The 17401-nt window shown below is 40.9% G+C and overlaps 1 protein-coding gene across 1 annotated transcript; it reads left to right on the top strand.

Annotated features, from left to right (window-relative positions):
• The first annotated feature begins 378 nt into the window (after positions 1-378).
• PSMC2 (proteasome 26S subunit, ATPase 2) lies at positions 379-16096 on the top strand. Its single transcript, XM_060778332.2, has 12 exons — positions 379-573; positions 2737-2774; positions 4146-4227; positions 5481-5580; positions 6569-6700; positions 8305-8377; positions 8528-8623; positions 11288-11452; positions 12293-12380; positions 14023-14225; positions 15608-15704; positions 15806-16096. The coding sequence occupies exons 1-12, from the start codon at positions 504-506 to the stop codon at positions 15961-15963; spliced, it is 1302 nt and encodes a 433-aa protein (XP_060634315.1). The 5' UTR covers positions 379-503; the 3' UTR covers positions 15964-16096.
• Positions 16097-17401: the final 1305 nt, after the last annotated feature.

Here is a 17401-nt window from a genome sequence, read left to right as displayed (position 1 = left end):
ACCCAGCTTTCATACTATTACCTTAATGGCCTTGCACCTGCAAAGCCTGGTTGGTTGCTGCCTGGGGGTTCCTTTGTTGGGAGGTGTTAGCTAGCCCTGATTGATTCTTGTCTGGAATTCCCCTGCTTTTTGAATGTTGCTCTTTATTTACTGTCCAGATTTTAGAGTTTTTCACCAGGAAGGAGCATTCTTACATCAGATGCAGATTTTCTTTTCTAATTTTGTGATATCAGGAGGATGAAACAAGTTCTGAGGTAATTTATCTTGATTCCCTTCTTTCATCCAACTAACGAGGCCAGGAACCTTTCTATCCACACTCCCCACAGCCAGTTCCGGCAGGGAATGCGTTTCCCCGCCTCCTTATGTCGTCACTTCCTCTTCGAGGGGAAGGAAGCACTCGTAAGGTGCTGTGTAACGCTTCCCAGCGGGTGCTGCGCATGCGCCTTGTCATTCCTTGAGGCAGGAGCTTGCATTTGGAGCGGGGTGGTTAAGAAACCGACGCGATGCCGGATTATCTGGGCGCCGATCAGCGGAAAACCAAAGAGGAGGAGAAGGAGGACAAACCCATCCGCGGTGAGCCTTCCGTCCAAACGCCACAAACGAGCTCTCTTGTCTCTCAAAAGGGTTTCCAGCCCTGGCATGCCAATGCGCATGCGTGGTTTTGAGGCTTCCCTTCCCCACCTCCTTCCAGGCCCTTCTGTCCTTTCTCCTCCTGACTCTTCCTTCGAGGGTATTTGGATTACTTAAGTAGTTCAAATCCTTTCCTATGGACCATCCACACTGTAGAATGATCACAGTTGGACACCGCTTTAACTGTTTGGGCTCCATCCTATGGAATACTGGGATTTGTAGTTTGCTGTGGCACCAGAACTCTAAAGGCCCTTCTGCAGAGTTATATAAAATAGAATACCAAGGCAGAAAATCCCATAATATCTGCTTTGAATTGGCTTATCTGAGTCCACACTACAGTATATGCCAGTTCAAAGCAGTAAATGTTTTATTTAAATGTTTTACTTGTCTGAACGTATTCTCCCCTATCAAGAGTGTTAAGATTGTCTGGAGAGGCCCTGCTCTCAGTCCCGCCATCTTCGCAGGCGCGTCTGGTGGGGAGGAGAGATAGGGCCGTTTCTGTGGTGGCCCCTCACCTATGGAATTCCCTCCCAAATGAAATTAGATCTGCCCCCTCCCTCCTGACATTTAGGAAGCTAGTGAAAACCTGGCTGTGCAATAATAATAATAATAATAATAATAATAACAACAACACTTTATTTGCACTGTGCCGACAGGACTGAAGACCGACAGGTCGCAGGTTCAAATCCGAGGAGAGGTGGATGAGCTCCCTCTATTAGCTCCAGCTCCTCGTGCGGGGACATGAGAGAAGCCTCCCACAAGTATGATAAAACATCAAAAATCATCCAGCCGTCCCCTGGGCAACATCCTTGCAGATGGCCAATTCTCTCACAACAGGAGCGGTTGCTCCTGACACAACAAAAAAAAAATTGTACCCCGCTACCATCTTCCCAAAGGACTCGTTGCGGCTTACATGAGGCCGAGCCAAAATATAACAATACAAGCAATAATAACACAGTACAAGCAATTAAAAAAACACATAAACAATAATATACACAACATTATCAATAAAACAACATATAATTCAAAACAGTGGGAAGGCCAAATATAGAGTTAAAATTGGAAATAATGCTGGGACGTGAACGGAAGGTGATACTGGAGTTTGTGGAAGGGCATACGAGCAGACCTAAAGAAATGTAAAGTGCTTTGGAGGACAGAGTGCCATGGGATCATTATTCCAGGAAGGCACACTGGAACAGCCACGCCTTCAAGTTCCTCCTGAAGACTGCCAGAGTTGAGGCCTGTCTGATGTCTTTAGGGAGTGAGTTCCAGAGTCGAGTGTCCACCACCGAAAAGGCCCTCTCTCTCGTCCCCACCAATCGTGCCTGCGATGCTGGTGGGATCGAGAGCAGGGCCTCACCGGATGATCGATGGGATCGTGTGGGTTTCTATACAGAGATGCGATCACGCAGGTAGGCGGGTCCCAAACCGTTCAGGGCTTTGTAGGTAAGAACCTGCACCTTCAATTGGGTCCGGTAGATGAATGGCAGCCAATGGAGCTCCTTGAACAGGAAGGATGACCTCTCTCTGTAAGGAGCCCCAGTTAACAACCTGGCTGCCGCACGCTGGATCATCTGAAATTTCCGGGCCGTTTTCAAGGGCAGCCCCACGTAGAGTGCATTGCAGTAATCCAGTCTAGAGGTGACTAAGGCGTGGACCACCTTGGCCAGATCCGCCTTCCCGAGGTATGGTCACAGTTGGTGCACGAGTCTTAATTGTGCAAAGGCCCTCCCGGCCACCACCGACGCCTGAGCCTCAAATGTAAGTGAAGAATCCAGGAGGACCCCCAAACAAAGCTTTTGTGGAATGATGCCTGAGACCGGCAATCGACTATGAATTTAACCAACAGTATTTCAGTTGGAAGTGTAGGCCTGCTTTTGGCTGTTGTGATAGACAAAACATTTTTTCTTGTCTGTGTTTGTTTATGAAGGTGATTGTAAGTCCTATTTGCTTGCTCAGATCAGCTTTACAGAGTTTAGGAAGCATGTAGTTGCAATTTTATTAACAGCAACAAGGATTTCTGTAATGCATAATGACATCCGGATATTGTAATTATCTATTGAATGGAACTAATTTTTGAGATGTTGTCTGTTATGTCTCTTTCAGCTTTGGATGAAGGTGATATTGCCTTGTTGAAGACCTATGTAAGTACTTCCAAGTAATTCACTCCCAAGTAAACATGTACAGGGTAGCGATGACAATTGTGTTGCTCTAGTTCAGTTGGCAACCCTATATGACCCTTTGGATGCAGTTGGACTGCAACTTCCAGCACTTCTCAGAATTCAATGTCTGGCAAAGAAGGAGTGGAGTTCAGGTCCAACCACTGGAGACGTGCAAGATTCCTAACATGGCTGTAGTTGAAAGATATTCATGCTTCAGTGACAGCGCTAGAAGATAAAGTCTTGTGAGATGCAGGCTGAAAATCTGAATATTCAGGAACAATCTGATGAAATCATTTTTGATATTTTTGTGTAGTTTGCTGGGGCAATGAATTTTGAAGTTAGTCTGTCTTATTTGCAAAGCCAACCCACGAAAGGGTTCATATCTTACAAATAGAAAGATCTGAAACTATTCCCCATTTGATTATTCCCACCCCATTGGGCCCATAAGCTTTAAAACAATAGGATACTCTCTTTTTCTTATAAAATTAAGGTATTTAGATGTTTTAACTCAGCCATGCTTATGAACATTATGTATTTTATTGTGTTGTTGTGTTTTGGTTTCTATTTTATTTTATTGTATGTTATTTTATTGTAATTTGCTGTTTGGGCTTGGCCTCATGTAAGCTGCAACGAATCCCCGTTGGGGGAGATGGTGGCGGGGTATAAACAAATATTATTATTATTAATATTATTAATAATCCTTGAAGTGACTGGACTGACCTTGAAGGAGCTGGGGGTGGTGACGGCCAACAGGGAGCTCTAGCGTGGGCTGGTCCATGAGGTCACGAAGAGTCGGAGACGACTGAACGAATCAAAAACAACAAATATTATTATTATCATTTGTATGTAGAAAGTGCCATTTGCTGTTCTGTTCAGCCGTCAAAATAGTTTCACGTAGCCAAATTGGGAGAGATTGTCCTTGGGACCTTGCAAAGAGTGCAGTAAATGATAAATGGCAAGACTGACCATCTATTTAGTTATTTATTTGTTTGTTTGTTGTATTTATACCCCTCCTTTCTCTACCCAGCAGAGGGACCCAAGGCGGCTTACAATGGCACATACAAAGTGCCTCAAAACATTTACTGCACTCCCTGCAAAGTACCAAGGCTCATATATTCATAGCTGTGAGTTGTAGAACATAGTTCAGGCATGGGCAAACTTTGGCCCTCCAGTTTTGGACTTCAACTCCCAGAAATCCCAGCCAGCTTAGCGGCTGTTAGAAATTGTGGGAGTTGAAGTCCAAAACATCTGGAGGGCCGAAGTTTGCCCATGCACGATATAGTTAAATAGTTTGCTCACAGACCCATTCACTTTCCTTGATTTCCTCAACCTTCTGCTCTCTTTCAAATCCAGGGACAGAGTACCTACTCAAGGCAGATTAAGCAAGTGGAAGATGACATACAGCAGTTACTTAAAAAAATCAATGAACTCACAGGTATGTGTTTATTAAGAGCATTAGCTAGGAGTTTAAAAATATGAACTTTCTGAATAATTGTGACTCCCTGTTTTTTCTTGTGTGTGACCTAAACGCTTGAGAGATGGAGCAAGCTTGGGACAAATGCCCCTCTCGCAAGCAGAGCAAGCATAGGGAGTGCCCATCGTTGTCCAGGAAATTGTTAGGACACTTTGCACAACGTTTGAAGGATGTTGTGACAGACATAGTGAGGCAGTAAGGCAATCCAAGACAGTCCTGGTCAAAAACAGAGAGGCAGAGGAGACAAAAAGTCCGAGTCAGGAAAGAGAAAAAGCGGAGTCAAACAGTCCGAGTGAAGTGCAAGAAAAAGGCAATCAGATCATAATCAAAGGCAGTCCGAGTCAAAAACAGAAAATCCAAACCAAGCTAGTCAGCAAAGGTTCTCCTGTTGCTGCTAAGGCGGCGGACGAAGAGAACTGGAGGCTGTAGCCCCTCCCACTAGCAACTTATACTATTGGAGGGGAGTGGGTGGGGCTACCACCAAAAAATGTTATTTGTCTTTCTAGAACAGGGGTCCTCAAACTTTTTAAACAGAGGGCCAGGTCACAGTCCCTCAAACGGTTGGAGGGCCGGATTATAATGTGAAAAAAGAAGAAGAATGAATTCCTATCCATACTGCACATATCTTATTTGTAGTGTTAAAAACACCTACAAACAATATAATAATTAAAATGAAGAACAATATAAACAAATATAAACTTATTAGTATTTCAATGGGAAGTGTGGCCCTGCTTTTGGCTGATGAGATAAGATTGTTGTTGTTGTTGTGTCCTTTCAAGTCATTTCAGACTTAGGTTGACCCTGAAGCGAGGGCCGGGTAAATGACCTTGGAGGGCTTAGTTTAAGGATCCCTGTTCTAGAAGGTTCTGAAGTTGCTCTTTTCGCAGGAATTACCATATGTGCGATTCACAGTGATCACGACAGGAAACCACAATTTTTCATCCTTAAGGATGTTTTAAAGGTTTCTAGAGCTTATTTGGCTCTTGAGCCAAACCTTTTAAAGTTTGTTTCTACATAATTATATTTATAGAACATAGGCCTGCTTTTATATACTCACCTGCTCCCATAAGGTTTGCCTAGTGCATATTCTATACCATATTATTCAGGATTAATATTATGTCGCATATCATGTGGGGTGGCTTTTCCTCTGGGTCCTGTATGCTTCTTTGCTGCAATGTATATAAGTAGAAATTGGGTTCTTTTTCTTCTTGTAGGCATTAAAGAGTCCGACACTGGCTTGGCTCCTCCTGCTCTCTGGGATCTAGCTGCAGATAAACAAACTCTTCAAAGTGAGCAGCCATTGCAAGTGGCAAGGTATGCATCTATGTCAGTTGGTCAGTCACAAGAGTAACGAATAGCATTCTGCCTTTCACACCTAATTGACAGTCTCAAGACTTTGATTTTTTTACAGTGATCTGGTGACTAGGAATTACTTTTATGCCTCATCTTAAAATAAATGTAATTTCCAAACATCAGCATTGCTGCAGCTGCCGCATACTGACACACAGTGGGTCCTTGGTCTTTGCTTGGGTCCCGTTATATACTGTTCTGTAGTAAAATAATATCCCTTGTATAAAATGGCAAAATCACGGTTTGCTTTTTGAATTTTGGGGGGTGGGGGATATTAAGAAATTGTGGATGGTTGAATCTATGGATATGGAGGACCAACTATATATATTTAACCATTTTAGTGATACTGATGATCATGTCTAGGTATTTGAGAATTACAGTTGAAAGTAATTTGGGTGTTATTTCCATGTTCTTGAAACAGGCAGTCCCTGGGTTACGAACAAGATAGATTCCGTAAGTTTGTTCTTAAGTTGAATTTGTGTGTAGGTCAGAATAGGTATATTTTTCAAAGTGTAACTCTAGTCATTTAAACCCAGGCAGTTAGTCAATGCAGGCCTTAATCTTTAGAATGGCATCTCCAAAATTAGTAAGTCATTCATTCATTCTTTCAGTCAATTCATTCATACCATATATCAAATCCACATTTATCATATCTGCACATTATATTTTTGTGACAATTTTCACCTCTGTTTTTAACTTGGAGTTGGATGTTTGTAACTCGGGACTGCCTACATTGTGGTTTTTTAGGGTAGAGTTTTCAGTTATAGTATCGCACAGCAAAAGAACAGAAATTTTTGTTTTGCTGAGTACATTCTTAGTTGGACTATAAATGCCACTTGGCTTGATATTCTAGAACGTACATTTCTACACTCTGGACTTATGGATGTCACTTGGCTTAATATTGATAGGTTCGATTTTCACTGGTTAAAAAATCCCTTTCTCTTCTGGTTAGATGCACAAAGATAATCAATGCAGATTCTGAGGACCCTAAGTACATCATCAACGTTAAGCAGTTTGCCAAGTTTGTGGTAGATCTTAGTGATCAAGTGGCTCCTACTGACATTGAAGAAGGGATGCGAGTTGGGTGAGTTTGAAACCAAGACTTTATTTTCCATACATTATGGAACAATAGCCGAGACTGTGTTTAGTAGCATACATGTTATATTTACTGTGCAGTGGGTGTTTTCAAATGCATTAGGTTATTATAGAGCATCAGAACAAAGAATCTATAGGTAGAATCAAAACATTTTCTAAATATATTAGAGAGGGTTATTCTAACCTTCAGTGGGAGTCCTACAGCTGGGATGCTGCCATTGAAAAGGCTTGGTTTGCCATGACTCTCTTTGCCGTGAAAGCAGAGTCTTTGAAGCGCATCACAATCCATGTGTAGGTTTAGGTATGAGGAGTCTGTCTCTCAAATAGGCTGGACCAGGATTTGGGATATAAATAGTAACTTGCATTTGGATCACAACAACAATGGCCTGAAGTATGAGAGAAAGTATTTCAGATAAACTGGGGCTGTATGTATGTGTGTATACAGTATTTTATTTATTTATTGCGGGGGTGGGGAGGGGTGGGGATTAAGGTCAAAGGTACAACTTAAGATCATAACATTTTTTTTACTCTTACTTACATTTGTTCTCTGCATCTCTTAGGTAGCTTTAAATTATACATTTTGGATTAGTTATCATCAACCATGTGAAAATTTTGTCCATTTCAGTTTGGGTTGTGTATCTAGGAGTGCTCTGCATTTTTATTCTGTCAGTCTTCATGTTGGATTGTGAGACTTTTTTTTTCATTTCACAGAAATATTTAGGCATAAACAGAGGCTGGATGGCCATCTGTCAGGGGTGATTTGAATGCAATATTCCTGCTTCTTGGCAGGGGGTTGGACTGGATGGCCCATGAGGTCTCTTCCAACTCTTTGATTCTATGATTCTATATTTCTTTTATTTATTATTATTTATTTAAAACATTTATATTCCGCCCTTCTCACCCCGAAGGGGACACAGAGCGGAGCACAGCATATATACGGCATATATTCAATGCCGGGACACAAATTCTTATATACATACATAAACATTAAAAACATTTATCAAAATATTAAAATACACCATTTAAAACCGTCCTAGTCATCCACGTCAAATCTAATTGGCCTGGTAATCTTTCCTATTGCTGCTTTATTGCCCTGTCCCGAAAGCCTGGTCCCACAGCCAAGTTTTTACCATCCTTCTAAAGGACAGGAAAGAGGGGGCCAAACTGATCTCCCCAGGAAGGGAGTTCCATAGTTGGGGAGCAATCACCGAGAAGGCCCTGTCTCTTGTCCCCACCAATCATGCCTGTGACAATGGCGGGACGGAAAGCAGGGCCTTCCCAGAGGATCTTAATCTTCCCGGAGAATCCGCAATGGTTCATAGGGGGAGATGCGTATGGACAGGTAATTTGGGCCGGGGCCGTTTAGGGCTTTATAGGCCAAAGACAGCACTTTGAATTGTGCCCAGTAGCAAACTGCCACTGTCCTCATTAATTGACAAATATCTCTGTTCATTTTTCATATATAGTTGCATACATTTACAGTTTTGTCAACTTTATAGGATACTGCCTGATGTTGAATCACTTCTCAGAAAGTTGGGAACTTTTCATATTCATGTTAAACAAATGTGATTTTTTAAAACCTTTTTTTTGCAGGGTTGACAGAAACAAGTATCAGATCCATATTCCACTACCTCCAAAGATTGACCCAACTGTAACTATGATGCAGGTGAGGATATTTGTTACTGTCTTATCTTTCCATTTTTAACTTTTCTCATCTGGTTCCTACTGTCTCGTGCTACTCTTCTTCCATAGAACATGTAAAACCTTTAATGTTGCAAGTAGTAAAAGCTGTTCATACTTCTGTTTTGTATTCCAGGTGGAGGAGAAACCTGATGTCACTTACAGTGATGTTGGAGGGTGCAAAGAACAGATTGAGAAGCTCAGAGAGGTGGTGGAAACACCCTTGCTTCATGTAAGTCTTCTAATGAATGTATATAAGTGCTTTATTTTCTTTATATCATTCTGTTTCCTTGGTCTCATAGCTTGTAAGGCAGCGTTTCTCAACCTGGGGATTGGGACCCCTGGAAGGGTCACGAGGAGGTGTCAGAGGGGTCTCCAAAGACCATCCAAAAACACAGTATTTTCTGTTGGTCGTGGGGATTCTGTTTGGGAAGTTTGGCCCAATTCTATCATTGGTGGGCTTCGGAGTGCTCTTTGATTGTAGGTGAGCTATAAATTCCCACAACTACAACTCCCAAATGTCAAGGTCTGTTTTCTCCAAACTCCGCCAATGTTCATATTTGGGTATATTGAGTAACAGTGCCAAGTTTGATCCAGATCCATCATTGTTTGAGTCCACAGTGCTCTCTGGATGTAGATGAACTATAACTCCAAAACTCAAAGTCGATACCCACCACATCCTTCCAGTTGATCGTGGGAGTTCTTCGTTCCAGGTTTGGTTCCATTCCATCATTGGTGGAGTTCAAAATGCTCTTTGGTTGTAGGTGAACTATAAATCCCAGCAACCACAACTTCCAAATGACAAAATCAATCTTCCTTCAACCCCACCAGTATTCAAATTTGGGGCGTATGGAGTATTTGTGCCTAAATTTGTTCCTGTGAATGAAAATACATCCTGCATATCAGATATTTATGTTATGATTCATAACAGTAGCAATGTTAAAAACTTGGCTGTTCCGTTGTGCCTTCTCAGACTAGGAATCCCCACCCCAAGTCCTAGTAGCACCTTAGCATAACTAATTGTCGCTGCACACTGCACTTTTAATCCCACGTGCCTCCTGCCATTTCAGCACTTTTAACCCTTGTACCCCAGTGCGCCGGCCGAACCAGTTTTAATAATGTCTTGATGTACTGCTATTGTTGTTATTTTGCTTATTGTTTGATTTGCTTAGCTATTGTGGTGTTATGCTATTTTGTTTATTGCTGATTTGCTTGCTATTGTGATGTTATGCTCTCTATTGTATTGTTGTTTTGAGGCTTCGGCCTGTGTAAGCCACATCGAGTCCTTCGGGAGATGCTAGCGGGGTACAAATAAAGATAATAATAATAATAATAATAATAATAATAATAATAATAATGTTACAGTTATGAACAAGCCACTAAAATAATTTTATGGTTGGGGGTCACCACAACATCAGGAACAGTATTAAGGGGTCGCGGCATTGGGAAGGTTGAGAAACACTGTTGTAAGGAGTTTTACAGATTACAAAATTAATTAGCAAAATCAGTTGAGTTTTTCTTCCAATTTTTTGAAGAAACTAAAAAAATCAGTAACCCAATTATTGCTGAATGGATCTGTTTTTGGAAACCATGTCAATTGTTTTGCTTGGTTAGATGAAGCTCTTTCTAGTTTTGCTTCCAATAGCAGTTTTATAAATCCCACTAGGCCAGGAGTGGGAACTCTTTGGACCTTTGGATGTTTTGAACTATAATTGACCTTATTATTGATCATGCTTATTGGGGATTCTGGGAGTTGGGGTCTAATACACCTAGAGGGTCAAAGGTTTCCCATCACTGCCATAGGCATTTGATGTGAACACAGCAGCTTTCTCCTGTCGTTTGTCTCAATACCACAGAAGTAGACTAAATATCAGGGACCAGTGTGACCCACTATTCTGCATTCTCCTCTGCCCCATACCCCTATTTTCTGCTTGTCCACTATGCCCTGCCTCATGTACAGAGGAAGAATTGTTGGAGGCTACAGACAATGCCATTGCTGTTGCCCGTTTTTGATAAAAAAAATTTAGCTGCCTGTGCTCTTTCTATTTTTATCAGTTTTATACTAATTTATGCAATGCTTATGATACGAAATAAATAAAGGGGAAAAATGTAACCTCTAGTATTCAGGGTATGGGATTTCATTGCCTTGTTCCACTGGTAGTAACATTCTCTCTCTTTTTCTGTGTGTGCATAAATATAAAAAGGTTTTCTATAGAGCTACTCTGCTCTCTACTCTACAATCTCCTAAAGACGGATTGAGGAATTCCCAGATTGTAGTCCAAAAAGTCACTTTTCTGAGCTCCCTCTCGGGCCCTTCTACACTGCCATATAATCCAGTTCAAATCAGATGATCTAGATTTTATATGGCAGTGTAAAAGAGGCCTTAGTTTGAGTAATAACCTCCTTAAAAATAAAAAAAAGTTTGCTAATAATGCACTAAACCACTGCTTCTCAAAGTATGGGTCTCAATCCCAAATGGGATCCTCTTAACTCAGTGTTGGAGTGGTGGAAAATTTGGCAACAGAAAATCTGTTAGCAAGAATGTGCAGTGTTTACAGTGGACTCTGCAGAAAATGCTTCATCTGTACTTGATAAAAAAAGAAAACCAGCCTGTTTGGTAGGCCTTGCAAATGCGAATTTGTTATCAGTAAATGTTTGATTTTATACTCATTTTATATACTTTTATACCTCAGGGTCATGTAAAAATTACCGGGGCAAATTAAAAAGGTTCGAGAAGTCCTGCACTAAAATGTTGTGATGCTGTGGCAGCCTTGGTCTACTTCATTCAAAACCTTTGGGGGCTTTTGGCCCCAGTGTTAGATGGTGACACACTGTTGCTGTGTGGGGTTTTAGACCTTGTGTTCAACTCTGTTATTTTTCTCTCCTCCTTCCCCAGCCAGAGCGATTTGTCAATCTTGGGATCGAGCCCCCCAAAGGAGTGCTTCTCTTTGGACCCCCAGGGACAGGCAAAACCCTCTGTGCCCGTGCTGTGGCCAATAGGACCGATGCCTGCTTCATCCGGGTGATTGGATCTGAGCTGGTGCAGAAATATGTGGGAGAGGTAATTATTTATTGCAGATTTGATGCCCCTGCACTGCGGGAGATCTAGGGTCTATTATATGTTTATGTGTACGAACCCACACGAACTCTTCGATCATCTGGAAGAGGCCCTGCTCACGCTCCCACCTCCTTCGCAGGTGCGATTGGTGGGGACGAGGGAGAGGGCCTTCTGTGTGGTGGCCCCCGACTCTGGAACTCACTTCCCAAGGACATCAGACATGCCCCAACTTTGGCAGTCTTTAGGAGCCTGAAAACGTGGCTGTTCCAGTGTGCCTTCCCAGAATAAGGAAAATTCTCAGCAATATGCCCTCAGAATGCACTTTACTACTGATGTAGGATTGACTGCGTTCCCTCATCTCTCTTTGAAAACCCTATACCAGTTATATCCTACCTTGCGTTTATTTTTTAATTTTAAACTTTTAGATTTGGTCTGGCCATAGTTTTTTAAATCTTTGTGTGTTACTGTTTATTGGTTATTGTTTATATTTGATTTATTTTAATTGTATTGTATTTGTTTATTGCTTTTATTGATGTACTGTTGGGCTTGGCCTCATGTAAACCGCTCCGAGTCCCTTGGGGAGATGGTGGCGGGGTATAAATAAAGTTTGAAATAAGAAACAACCTACAGAAAGCTTAGTAGGAGTTAGCATATAATGTGTGGCTGTTTTAAAAATATTTCTTAGTCGTGACTGCACTCATGTTGTGCAGGGAAGGGATTGCAACTAAACTGAGCTCCCAAGGTTACTTATGTCTGCTTTCTGGCAAATGTCATGGCCCTGTCAGGGTCATTTGGGGAAGTTTGTCTTATCTAAAAATAAATTTCTCCCTTTCTTTAAAATAGGGTGCCCGGATGGTTCGGGAACTCTTTGAAATGGCCAGAACTAAGAAAGCCTGTCTTATCTTCTTTGATGAAATAGATGCTATTGGAGGTTGGTATCATCATCCATATATTTGTTTTTATTCAGCTTCTTGGAAACACAGAATGTAGAAATACAAATAAAATAATCCTACCCAGTTCTTCCTTTCATCCTGCTACCTTTGTATCTTGATTTGCCTTTATTATGCTTCCACATTTAATATATGTTCATTAAACATGTCAGTACTTTTACAGATCCATTTATATCTAAAATATGAGATTAATTTTTTCCTGGATCATCATAAATATGTGAACATAGTATACAAGTCTTAACACAATGGGGTTTATCACCTCGGAAAGCACATGTGGAAAGGATGCTGTGATAAATTGCATACCTTTTAAGTCAGAGTAAGCTCAGGAAAGGGCCCAGGAAATTTGGCAGCCATTTTGTGTTATGCCTGGAAGGAGCAGCTATCTTAGGTTAGTCATTTCCTAGTAGAGGCGGAGCTTGGGAGCAGCCTGGAGGGAAATGTGGAGAGCTTGTAATTGGTTGGGAGAGTGGGTGGAGCTTAGCTTGAGTGCAGAGAAAAAAAAGCCTTGAAAGTGTGAGTTTTAAAATTCTGATAGGGAAATTCGTTCTGGGTGTTGAAGAGAGAGTTTCTGGTGTTTGAGGGAGTCAGATAGACTCTGGGTTTTGAGGAAGTTAGATTAGAGAAGTATTCAGAGAGCTATTAGAGAAAGAATAGCCGGAATACTGAAGAGGAACAGATGGTAGAGAAAGGGCTGTTTGAAGTTATAGGAATCTAGTCAGGAGAAAGTCTGCTAGTTTTCCTGAGGGAGTTAAGTTTAAGTGCAACCAAGAAGTGTTTTAAGAACTGAACTGTTTTTAAAGTAACCATACACTTCTATTCATTATTGCAACTGTTAAGCTTAAGTGCCTGTATTGTTAAAGTACTTACAAATAAACAACATTGTTCTGTGTTCAAACAATTGCCTCAGTGCGCCTCTAAAAAGAGAAGAATTTCTAAACAAGTTAGAGAAACAGATTATATACATTTGGTGGCAGCGAAGCCTTAAGATTCTCTATAGAATTTGCTGAGGTAATTCTATAGAGAATCTTAAGTCTTCGCTGCCACCAAATGTATATAATCTGTTTCTCTAACTTGTTTAGAAATTCTTTTCTTTTTAGAGGCACTTTAAATGGTGGCAGCGGCCTGAAGATTATTTTGCCTTTAACAAATTTAAGTTAAATGCCCTAAGTCTCTACAGATGCATTTGAAAACACCTCCACAAATAGGTTATCTGTCCATAGTCCTATTTCACAGATTGAAAGTAGACCAGGAAAAATGGTGGAGGTAGCAACTTGATCTGGTCACTGTGGTTGAGAAGTATTTTGCTTTCTGTAATAGCTAATTGTTCTTGTAAGACATTTTATTTCTTTAGGTCTTCTCCCTCATCTGTTATGTTTCAAACTGTTAAATTCTATTATAGTCTAGTAGACATTGAATACCTTTAAATCGTTCCCTATTGTTATATTTGACTTTTAGCTGTTTTTAGTCTGCATTGTTAAGCTAAATAAGCAGTTTGATTTTCTTTGACATCTTGTAGATGCCATTGGGCAGGATGGGGGCTTGAACTGCATCTTGCAAGTGATTCGCCTTTCAGAGGGACAATTGGCACAGCTTTTTGTTTGTTTCTCTACTGTCCCTTTTTAGGTGCTCGCTTTGACGATGGGGCTGGAGGAGACAATGAAGTCCAGCGCACAATGTTAGAACTGATAAACCAGCTTGATGGCTTTGACCCAAGAGGCAATATTAAAGTGTTGATGGCAACCAACAGACCAGATACCTTGGACCCTGCACTCATGCGGCCTGGAAGGCTGGACAGGAAGATTGAATTTAGCCTGCCAGATTTGGAGGTTAGGATGGCTTTGTTTTTTACTAAAGAATGCCAGTAGCAATACATTGGTATTTAAGTGAATGGTGTTGATATTTTTCTTTTCTGGTGTTTTGAGATGGGAAGAGTTCTCTGAGCTATATAGCTCTTACATGAGCATCTGTGAAACTGGATTGGATCAAATTGTTATTTTACATTAGGAGTAACCCTTTTCATCTGGGAGCTACCTTTCCTTAGATATGATCTTCCATGAGCTGTTGCCAGCAAGTGGGTGTCACATACATTATTTCTATGAGGGTCATTACCACCCTAAACAGCTTCTCTTTTTTAAGACCAGGTGACTGAGTGAATAGGCCCTTAAACTGAGATTATTTCTATTCTCTCACAAATACAGATTTTATTTTCTCTTATGGGGAGCTGGTGTGGCAAGACCAGTCTTCAGCCCCATTCACTTATCTAGAAAATTGGCAAGTGGCAATTTATGTTTTACTAGCCATCCCCTGCCACGCATTGCTGTGGGCCACTCTGGTGGTCATAGGGGTTCTGTGTGGGAGGTTTGGCCAATTCTATCATTGGTGGGGTTCAGAATGCTCTGTGATTGTAGGTGAACTATAAATCCCAGCAACTACAACTCCCAAATGTCAAGATTCTATTTCCCCCAAACTCCACCAGTGTTCACATTTGGGCATATTGGTTATTCATGTAGAGTTTGGTCCAGATCTATCATTGTTTGAGTCCACAGTGATCTCTGGATGTAGGTGAACTACAGCTCCAAAACCAAAGGACACTGCCCACCAAACTCTTCCAGTATTTTCTGTTGGCCATGGGAGAACTGTGTGCCAAGTTTGGTTCAATTCCATCGTTGCTGGGGTTCAGAATGCTCTTTGATTGTACGTGAACTATAAATCCCAGCAACTACAACTCCAAAATGACAAAATCATATTTTTTGAGTGAAGGACATACATTGGGTTGTTAGCTGTCTTGTGTCCAAATTTGGTGTCAATTCATCCAGTGGTTTTTGAGTTCTGTTAATCCCCCAAACGAACATTACATTTTTATTTATATAGATAATGTTGGCATCTCATGATGCTTTTGTGAGGCCGCTCTGAGTCCCCCACTTGGGGGTGAGAATGGCGGGGTATACATATAGGAAATTATTAATAATAAATATGCTCAGGCTGGTAGCTTACCAGCTATCTCTGCCTGGTGGACACAGGTGTCCCTCCCCAAAAAGGCAGCCAAGAAAATGGCTGAGGTTGTTTATTGCTCAGTGCCATCATTCCAAGAGAAGTCACAGTGCTGGGTATCTAGGTCTCTATAGACTAATTTGATTTACTACGTATTCATGATTGTACATTCCTCATGTTTTAGGATGAGTTCTCATATTTCTCCCCTGTTTTTTAGGGACGAACCCATATATTTAAGATACATGCTCGCTCAATGAGCGTTGAAAGGGACATACGATTTGAATTGTTGGCTCGTCTGTGTCCCAACAGCACTGGTAAGTCAAAGAGTTCTTGCCTCGCTCTCTCTCTGTTCCTTGTTTTGTGGTGTTAGTAGCTTCAGATGGCTCTTAAATGTTGTTGTTTTTTTCCTGACAAGGTGCTGAAATCCGCAGTGTTTGTACCGAAGCAGGTATGTTTGCCATCAGAGCAAGGCGGAAAATTGCCACTGAGAAGGACTTCTTGGAAGCTGTGAATAAAGTCATCAAGTCGTATGCCAAGTTTAGTGCTACCCCTCGATATATGACTTACAACTAATCCTGGGTCTCCCCAAGAAATCTCTTCATCATACTGATAAACCTTACGTAAAGTAATACCAAGATCAATACAGTGTGTGTATGTGTGATGTAACCGTAGTTGGACAAATTTAGAAATAAAAGAAACATTCCAAGTTGTGTGGTGGCAATTATTTGAAAGGTCACAAGGTTAGCTGTTTTGCATATTCAGTAGGGGATGCTAAATGATGCCTCCTGTTTTCAAAGTATAAACAGGTATTACCCTTCAGTAAATATTTCTAAATCTAATTTAAGCATCTTCACCTTGTTTGGGCATTGTACTCCTTTTCCATAAACTTTTGGGATATGCTGAAACAGCTCTGAAGCATGAACTGTTTTTCTTTGTGTTGATTTATTCACATTATGTCTGTTCCACAATAATAGTAGTACACATCAAGGGGATAAAAGGCATCAAAATGAGACATTTCCAGCAATAGACAGACTTTTGTCATCTCAATAATTCAATATACAACAGTTCTGAATGGCTTTTAATTTTGGATTTTTACACTTTAGACAGTGAATGACACATTTGTTTATAAAAAGAAACAAGTAGCACTGTAAGCAGGTAGTAGGCAAAGTACACTGTACATGGACACAAAAGGGCCATCAAAATCCATGTTACAAAATGTATCAAAAATCACCTGACTACATGTGCACACAATGCATCCCAGGGAAGGCCCAGGAATTCCTATCTGTTTCAAAAGTGTAGTCCTCTCAAATATAAAATGGAAAAATATTTCCTCTTTCCACTTCTATATAACAAAACAGCATCAGTACAAATGAAAACTAAATTGAATAAGTAGTCAAAGTTCTGCTTTCAGGAATCCACATTAATGTTTTATACTTTGTAAAACAGCTTTCTAAAGAGTTACTAAATAATTTTTTTTCACGTAATGGTCAAGGATACCAACGATGGATGATGATAGCATTGAGACTCCCAAGGGGGATTTTTGGTTTACACATACTGCTCTTTTTTAAAAAAAAGTAATACTAGTACATTGCAGGATTTAGCAAGATGATATTCCACTGATCCCTTCAGTTGGAATAATTTAAGATTATTCTCTTATTCAAAGCACTAGGTCTCAAAAGTAACTGCACTTTAGCTGGCTCATAACCATGGTCAGCATCCTGTCAGTGACATAAATGCAACTTTTGGCTGTGATGGGTAGAGGAATTGAGCACCTTAATGGTGCATCCACTTTCCTAAACATTCAATGGCCAGGGGAAGATAAGGAGCTGCCAGCTAGTTTATTTTTCCTGCAGCCACCCAAAGGAGAAAAACAAGTGTGGTCTGGCGTCCAGAAAACTGGCATCATCTACCTATAGTTGACTGTTCATCACCTTCCCTTGGCCATTGAACAACCATGGCTAAAACCTAACCAGATAATGGGGAGCTTACATGTGGGAGGGAAGGGGGATGA

This window comes from Anolis sagrei, chromosome 5 (assembly GCF_037176765.1).
Source record: "Anolis sagrei isolate rAnoSag1 chromosome 5, rAnoSag1.mat, whole genome shotgun sequence".
Classification (NCBI taxonomy): domain Eukaryota; kingdom Metazoa; phylum Chordata; class Lepidosauria; order Squamata; family Dactyloidae; genus Anolis; species Anolis sagrei.
This window is presented reverse-complemented; position numbering and strand designations above follow the sequence as displayed.

Excerpts from the sequence above, each read along its gene's own strand:
- PSMC2 (XM_060778332.2), top strand. The coding sequence starts at position 504 with ATGCCGGATTATCTGGGCGCCGATCAGCGGAAAACCAAAGAGGAGGAG. Across the intron at positions 2,775-4,145 it reads TTGCCTTGTTGAAGACCTAT|GGACAGAGTACCTACTCAAG; the intron begins GTAAGTACTTCC and ends TTTCAAATCCAG. Across the intron at positions 8,624-11,287 it reads TGGAAACACCCTTGCTTCAT|CCAGAGCGATTTGTCAATCT; the intron begins GTAAGTCTTCTA and ends CTCCTTCCCCAG.